The sequence below is a fragment of the Oncorhynchus mykiss genome, chromosome 11 (assembly GCF_013265735.2).
Source record: "Oncorhynchus mykiss isolate Arlee chromosome 11, USDA_OmykA_1.1, whole genome shotgun sequence".
NCBI classification, from domain to species: domain Eukaryota; kingdom Metazoa; phylum Chordata; class Actinopteri; order Salmoniformes; family Salmonidae; genus Oncorhynchus; species Oncorhynchus mykiss.
Genome location: NC_048575.1, coordinates 71,868,597 through 71,877,544, shown reverse-complemented (window position 1 = coordinate 71,877,544; position 8,948 = coordinate 71,868,597). Strand labels below are relative to the sequence as shown.

The 8,948-nt window shown below is 40.6% G+C and overlaps 1 protein-coding gene across 1 annotated transcript; it reads right to left on the bottom strand.

Moving 5' to 3' along the window:
- Positions 1 to 487: 487 nt before the first annotated feature.
- LOC110536357 (5-hydroxytryptamine receptor 1A-alpha) lies at positions 488 to 3,474 on the bottom strand. Its single transcript, XM_021622104.2, has one exon. The coding sequence runs from the start codon at positions 3,237 to 3,239 to the stop codon at positions 1,959 to 1,961; it is 1,281 nt and encodes a 426-aa protein (XP_021477779.1). The 5' UTR covers positions 3,240 to 3,474; the 3' UTR covers positions 488 to 1,958.
- Between the last annotated feature and the right edge of the window lie 5,474 nt (positions 3,475 to 8,948).

The following is an 8,948-nucleotide window of genomic DNA, read 5'->3' as shown; positions in this document are numbered from 1 at the left end:
GTAACCTATCCCACTGTTTCTCTTTTTCTCTCTTTCTCTGTTGTATTCTATTCAGTTGCCATAGAGTTGGCGATTTGAAAGCAATGCATTTCTGGATAACTTTAGGAACTGTTTCATATTTATATGAAAGGTTCTGATTTACATAATGCATTTACATGTATGGCTAGAATCTATGTAATACATTTCTGTATGTGGTTAGAATCTTTATTGGAATGCATTTCAAAGGTGCCTCGAGCTTTTGTTTCCATTTACAGCTGCCTCTGAACCAAAGCCTCTGCCTTCTTCTGTAACCACTATGTGTGTGTGTGTGTGTGTGTGTGTGTGTGTGTGTGTGTGTGTGTGTGTGTGTGTGTGTGTGTGTGTGTGTGTGTGTGTGTGTGTGTGTGTGTGTGTGTGTGTGTGTGTGTGTGTGTGTGTGTGTGTGTGTGTGACAGATCCAGTCCTTGATAGCATATCTTAACTGTTTCCATTTTTGAAAATTGCATATCTCATTTTGCCTTAGATAGAGTTGATAGAAGTTGGAACTGTTTAACTCAATACCTCTTTACTGTGCAGATCAATACATAGCTCTCTCACCCACTAACATAAATATCTCACACCTCCCAAATCCACTTCATATTCAGTCCAATATATACTATACTGTCTGTGTCCGTATTTGATCTATGATTCACTCAACATTGCATAAAGAGTTTGCCTCTCCGTTCGTGAAATTTAATAATTCCAGAATGATAGATTATACTCAGATAATTTAATCTCAAAATATGAAATTTCATCCAAAATGCTATATATCCATTTTCAGAAAAGTTTGTAAATGAGATTTTATTGTTGAAATAAAATATGAAAGAAATAGGTGTATTTTTTCATTATCTAATCATGGCATGGGGTTGTTCAATGACATACATGTATTTGTTTATCTTTTTTCACTTGGTGGTTTCACTTCAAAGAGACAAATAATCATGCTTTTTTTAAAATGCTATATATCCGCCTCACTCTCAGAAATAAGTAGTACTGCTAGGTTGTACACAGTCAAATGTCACAAATAACTACATTTTTAATAAAGGACTGTACAAATGATACATTTGTGATATCAATGTTTTAAAAATGTTCAAAAAAGAATTCAATAGAGTAATATGGTATCTGTATGTAAAACATTTACATTTGACATTTTTGTCATTTAGCAGATGCTCTTATCCAGAGTGATTTACAGTAAGTACCTTCATCTTTAAGATAACTAGGTGAGACAACCACATATCACAATCAAATGTACAGGATATGAACATTCCATTCCAGCTAAACAATGGATGGATATATAGCGTTTTGCAAAAAAAACACATTTAAAATCCAAGAATCCAGAGAACAGTCATATTTTACACACACATGATGGTGCCAGTACGCAATCCTTTTTTTTAATGAAAAAAACCCACAAATGTGGGAAAATATATGAATATAGCGTTTTGGAAATAAACTCTTCATATGTATTTTCTTCCTTTTCTTTCTTTTTACGAATGTCATTGAACGCTTTCCTATTTTTGTGCGCAAAGAGTAGACGTTACAATCAGAAGTTGTAGTTTTTCGATCGTTTTTTTATTGTTTCTGTGCTACAAAGCTTGGTGTGATCTAGGACAGAAACCCTCGCGTCGTAGTCGCAACGCGGCGCGCGTGTCTCGTGGATGGCAATGCAAGAATTCAGAACATTTGTATTTGAATGACACATCTTGCATGGGAATACGATGCCTGGCAGATATTTACAATATCGCATATGCTAGACAGGAGCAGCTTACACAGCATATGCAAACATACTTCCTGTCTCTCTCCACGTCTCACTGTATATGTGCCGTAGGCTATTCTGTTTCTAATTCACACCGTAGGCTAGAGACTGTCCCTGAAAATAACATGTTTATTTTTTCTGTTTCATTAACTCATTGGAAGTTAACGCTAACACTTTACGACGAAATGTCTCACGGTCTGTGGAATTTGCATCTTATGATCTTAGTGAAAGCACTTTGGAAGTCTTTGTTAAAGTAGGCATAAATGATGGGGTTGAGGAGAGAGTTCGAATAGCCCAGCCAGTTGATGACGGCGCCCAGCCACTCTGGCATGTAACAACTCTCCGCACAGAAAGGCAAGACCAGCGCCACGATGAAAAAGGGCAGCCAGCAGAAAATAAAAGTGCCCATGATGATACCGAGCGTCTTTACCGTTTTCCTCTCCCTGGACAGAGCTATTTTCCTCTTAGCCTCCGTGTTCTTTTCGTTCCTGTTCTCAAACCCTTGTGAGGACTGTGGAGTGTTGGGGAGAGGAAGGTGGTTCTTAGAATTGTTGGTCACTTCTATGATCTCCAACGACTCGCCGTCCTCCCCGTGCTTCACCGAGCCGTTTACGCACGGGGAGTTGAATGTAGGTTCCACACTGCGCTTCCAATTCTTGCCCCCCGCCTCTCCATTAATCTTCTTGTGGAAAATAGCCGGCGACACGGCCAAGCACTTGTCCGACACTTTTACCTTTTCCGATTTCTTCACAGTTTTCCAAACCTGGAACCTGGCTGCCTTGAATATCCGCCCGTAGAGGACCAGCATGAGGATAAGTGGGATGTAAAATGCTCCGAACGTGGAGTAGATGGTATAACCCGGGTCCTGACTGATGGTGCAGGCGTCCGGGTTCGCCCTGTCCTCGGCTTTCCTCCAGCCTAACATTGGAGGGATGGAGATTGAGAACCCAATCAGCCAAGTCACGCTGATTAACATCACTGCTCGCCTGGGTGTCCTTTTGTTCACATAGTCTATGGGGTCCGTGATAGCCCAGTACCTGTCCAGGGCAATTGCGCACAGATGCAGAATGGACGACGTGCAGCACAACACGTCCAGGGAGATGAATATATCACATATCTCCTGTCCCAGAGTCCATTTGTTCAGGACTTGGTAGAGGGCTGCCATGGGTAGTACCAGAACTGATACCATGAGGTCTGTAACGGCTAGCGAGCCGATCAGATAGTTGGCCACATTCTGGAGCGACCTCTCCAGCGCAATGGCGGCGACGACGCACGCGTTGCCGAATATGGAACAGAGGATGAGCGCGCCGAGCAGCAGAGAGGTGACCACCTGGTAACTCAGCTCCACCTCAGGCACACTTCTAGACCCCGTTGCATTCTCATTGTCTCCCCACTTTGGAATGACATCCACGACGTCGGGGAAGTCTGTGGTCGAATTGCTGTTGTCACTGACGTTGTTTATAAAATCCATAGTGCGTCAGGGGCATGGGACACCCGATAGGCGCGTCCGGTAGGACTGGACAAGGTAACCAAATGGCAAACCTGGAGGCTCAGTCAGTCCCTCGTGCTGGCGCCGGTGTAAGTTCTACCGGGGTCCATCGGAGTTCCTGTGCCTGTTCCCTCGTTCCGAGGACGCATGACGCGTACTGGTACCAGTGTGTGTGTGCGCATGTGTTTGTTGACGGTCGGGGCGCTCACTGGTCCTGCAAATGATCTGCGCCTGGTGACGACGTGAATTCATTTATAAGCTACCAGCAGCAGTAGGTATACGTCAGACGGCCATTGCATGAGGTCGCCGCGGAGTTCTGTTTCTCTGCTCTCCCTTGCGGAGTCCTTTCGATAGCTGCATATTAAAGAGAAAGAGAGGAGCTTCTCCCTCTTCTGTTTATTTTCTACTTAAAAAATATATATTTTCTCATTTTTTGCGATATATTCTTGTGTACTTCTGTAGCCTAATCAAATTGTGCAAAAAACTAAAGTAGTTTCCTGCATTGCGAGTAACTATTTATTTATGAAATAAAAAAATAAAGATTTTTTGTTTTAGTCGATTGATATTTTGTTTTAAATGAATTACAAGCTGAAAACGCGTTTAATCTCATTGGACATAGAGGAGTAATTCTCTTCAAATGATGACAATATATTTATCAAAGTTCAAAAACTAATATTATTTAGCAGTGTGATATAAAATAATTTAAGTATAAATGGTATTTAATTCATAATATATGTAATTCTAAATGTGATTGACAAATAAGCTCATTCCCAAAATGAGTGGAACCTGTATGCGGTATTTCAGAACCAAGGACAGCTCCTTGCTCGAGTCCAGAACAGAAATATGCTGCCATCTGCTGTAAGGAACGAGAACTACGGCTGCACACCTTGGAGCTTGGAAGAATGTGTAGTTTTCTGAACCACAGATGAGGAAAAAGTCAAAGTGCGAGTGAGAAGCTTGCTCACGCGAGTTCATTAAAATCCCATGCCAAGAAAGAAACACCCGAACAACCCATAGCCTAACCAACGATAGGCTATTGTTTTACATTAGCCTATTAGGTATATATTACTTAGTTGTCACTACCGGCTGAGGTTAATCTAATTAAATTGATTCAATTAAATTCAATTCATTAAATTCAATATTTGAGGACTGTAACCATATAAATACATTGTGTTTATGCCTATTGATAAGCCATTGTCAACTTCCCGTCTATGGTTATTTTGCTCACTGTCAATTGCTCACTCTCACCATTTGTTTACATATTATTGATTTCATACAGAAAAAAACATTTGTTTTTAATTGCAACTACGACCATGTAAATAATTCTTAGGCTACTCGTTTTGAATCCACCGGTGGCACCTTGTGTGGCCATAAAAGTTACTGGTCTGTCTGCCTTACACCTTAGAAATAGCCTAGGTACCAGTATTTGTATCTAACATGACACTCCTTGCCACTCCTCTCATTTACAGAAGAAGTCAATTAGCGTTATGGTTAAAAGTAATTCTACATATTTAAAATTGGCATACAAACGCTTACGCGTAAATGACCTGACTAGATCATAAAGGAACAATTGTCCAGACAGAGGGTTGAGTTTACGAATTGACAGTTTATTAACCCAACTTTACACATGCTACTGTTTGTCCGTAGCCCACGCCAAATAAACGAAAGATACCCCACAAGCCAACAGTGGCCTTCTCTTGTGAAACCCAGACGTAAGAGAGCGAACAAAGGCTAAACCTGGTCTTAACTTCCAATGCTCCATCCCCCTGCCCAACCCCCCTCCACGCCACTCCGCCAACCGCCAGAACGAACATTCCAGGCATTCCTGTGATTGGCAGATAGCAGGTTGATTGGCATGTCGGACCCCGCGAACACTGGGTACTGGTAAGTACAACACAACCACCTACGAGCCTAACACATAACACACAGCTGTCTGTGCGGGTCGCTACAATAATTAGCATTTTGACAGCATTTTGAATCTCCCGTAGTAACCGTGCCATTACAAACACAAAAACCGTGAAAAAATTCACGAAAATACAAAACACAGTGGCATGAGCTTCTTTTTATCTTAAAATAAAGAAACTCTGCTCCAAATTAGGAGTAGACCCTCCCGTAGCTGAGAAGCTTACGGTATTATAATATTGATGATGTACCGTTTATAATGGTTGGATCTTGAAATTATTCTATAAACGAATAGCATATCGTTTTAAACGAATAGCATATCAATTTATATTCCTGTGTCTATTCTTACTTGTCTTTAATTGTTGTGGGATGTTATAGCTATAGTAAACGTGTATGAATTAATTATTTGCTGTTTGGAATCCAATCGTTATATCAATAAATTACTCTAGGCATAAGAAATTATTGCAAGCCTATTCTGACTAACTTGATGATTGAATGTGTAAATGTTTCAAAGAAAAACGACATTGTTTTAATGTTGTTGTTTTTTTAGGGACAGATACAAGAGTCAATGTTTTAATTGTATCTATTCCTAACAGATTTGGCTATTATTATCGATTTATATATTATTAATTCTGCCGGACCCCTGGAAGACTAGCTACTGCCTCGGGGATCCATAATGAATACAAAGACAAATGACTTCAAAGCCGGTGAATGCATCCAACTGGTATTTACGACTTCATAGCTGAAAATTACAAAACAAAAGACAGTGAATAGGATTACCTACCACCTTGGATAAATACATATTCAAAAGAAAAGCTTGAGTGTAGAGAAGGTGTCAAATGTGCAAATTATTTTTTTACCACGGTTCATTGGGTTGGCCAAAGCAACAGAACATAAGTTAAATTCGCCAAACCCCAAAAATATCACTATTGCGTCATCACTGAAGACTAGTAGTTTTCAAAATTTTAAATGTTATTAATAATTATTGCATCATTTATCACATGATGACGTCACGCATGCCACCTCCAGCCCTATAAAAGAGATCCCTGGCCGTCTACAATTCATTCATAGTCTTACTTATCAATCAATCACAATGCCAAGAAGACGCAGAAGATCCAGCAGCCGCCCTATCCGCAGGCGCCGCCGTCCTAGGGTGTCCCGGCGTCGCAGGAGAGGAGGCCGTAGGAGGCGTTAGAAATGCCGGGTAACCCTCCCGAACCCCCTGGTAGTGTAGAGCTGTTAAAGTCTGCTTAATTAAAAGGTGGGCTTTTAACTAAAACTGTTACGACTCTGACTTTTTATTATTAAATAGTTTTAGGCAGTATAGCTCATTGAGGCAGTTATACAATTTAAAAAACATTACATTGCATTCATAACAGATTTCACAACACACTCAGTTAAGTGTGTGCCCTCAGGCCCCTCCTCCACTACCACACATTGAGGCTAATGGCCAACAAGCTTTATCAACCATAGATTAAAAGCACAGCTATCAAGCTGGTAAATAAATTATAGTGTTAAAAAACATTGTTGCATTCAACTGCAGAACCTTTTATTATTGAGGTCATTTCCTTAAAGGTTCAATCAGCAGTTGCTACATACATTTTTCAAATTAAATTAATTATATGTAGGACTGTGACTACTACCACTGATTCTTGAAGAATATAACTAAATGCCTGATGAGCTTAGTTCAACTGTCATACCCCCCCATCAGAACCCAAAATATAAGCTTGTTGTATTCCAATGTTTGTAAACAAAGTAAATGTAAAAAATTAACAATATTTATATATATATTTACATAGCAACTGTAAATAAATTGTGTTTTAACCATGTTTTGAGGCTATATGTATATATATATATATTTATAGCCTCAAAACATGGTTAAAACACAATTTATTTACAGTTGCTATGTCTCTTCTCATGGTCAGGGGGAAAAGTGAGTGTTTAATGCAGGAGCTGTATTTACTATGCTCTCTTCCAGGACAATGTGGAATTCTGAGTTCTGATGCAACAATTATTTATTCGCCGAGGACAATAGGGCAGAAGTGGCTATTCTTAGAAAACAGGTGTGTTGAGAGTATCACCGCCATGTTAACACTCCTTGAGTGAAATGCCAAACAGGCACCCCTCCCTAAAGAAGTTTCACACTCCCCTGGAAAATGGAACTGGACCGTGGCTCCTGGTGTATTTAATGGATGATAGATACTGTCACCAATCCTGCCGCCCAACCATGGAAGCACATTACCCGCCATAGGCCAAATGGAGGGAAGCGGCCTATGGCGAATGGGGCGTTGGGAAGCCCGACCAAAATCCACTTGTCAAACAGCTTTGCCCTCCTGGCTTCAGAGGTTCCTGCGCCATCATCCCCTATCCGGACTTCTTCCCAGGGGGATTCTGTCTAGTATTCCGCCTGGGATTCTGCCTCGGACTTGGATCCTCAACTTTCCAGGAAGACTGCCTCAGACTCGGATCCACTCCGCTCCATCTCTCATGGACCTCGGGTGTCTGACGCATTGGCTCCTCCATCAGCAACACTTGGTCAAGCCGGCCGCATTTGAAAAGAAACACTTTAAAGTTTGTGGAAATGTGAAATGAATGTAGGAGAATATAACACATTAGATCTGGTAAAAGATAATACAAAGGAAAAAACATGCGTTGTTTTTTTCCTGTCATCATTGAAATACAAGAGAAAGGCCAATGATATGACTTAGGATTCAAAGCGCAATTTCGGCCACTAGATGGCAGCAGTGTATATGCAAAGTTTTCTTCGATCCAATGAACCATTGCATTTCTATTCAAAATGTTGTATCAAGACTGCCCAAATGTGCCTAATTGGTTTATTAATACATTAGTTCATAACTCTGCACTCTCCTCTGCACTCTCCTCAAACTCAAACTATCAAACTATTAATATAGCATGGTATTCTTTCCCTGTAATAGCTACTGTAGAGGTTATATAATTCATTTGATGATACAGTAGTAGCAATATATGGTTGTAATATCTACAGAAGAGATCGGAATGCCAATGGGGGAGGTGTTGCTGTTTATATTCAGAGTCATATTCCTGTAAAGCTTAGAGAGGATCTCTTGTCAAATACTATTGAAATAATATGACTTCAGGTTCACTCACCTGTCTCACCGTAAATGAGTGTGGATGAGGTAGAAAAAGAAATAGGTAAAAAAAAAATTCTCCCCATTGTATGTGGTAAATACCACGATTCCCACTTGGATGTGTAAGCAATCTGTAACGTTTCAGCGATACAGACTGAAGAGAGCCTGAAGTCAGTGTGTTGAGAGGGCTTTATTTTACTGTACAGACATTATCCCACTGGGTACACTACTTAATTTCAATGTGGAAAATGTTACAGCGTGACAGAAATGTAAAGGTGATTTCTGAGTGAGCCGATGTCGATATGCAGTGTTCACTGTGAATGTGGTCTCGGCTAACATGGGAACATTCATTTTCAGTGGAGGAAAGGTAACTTGGCGGGGGGACCGTTGGGCGAAGAGCAGACCGACGGCTCTTCCCTCATCTCCAGCTCCAGCAGCGATGGATAGGAGGATGAGTAAAAGAGAGTGGAACAGGGTGAAGAGTCTAAGGACAAGAAAGAGAAGGAGTTGGTTAAAGTGTTGGTGTTGGTGTTTGGTTAAAGTTAGTTGAAGTTATTACTGGCTGTTTAAAGAATACCAAACAATAGATTACAGTTTATTTTGATCCGTAGTCTACTTTCAGGGTGAGGAACCATCTAACAACACTACGTTGTAAAATACTGAAATTCCCCTTTAATGTCAG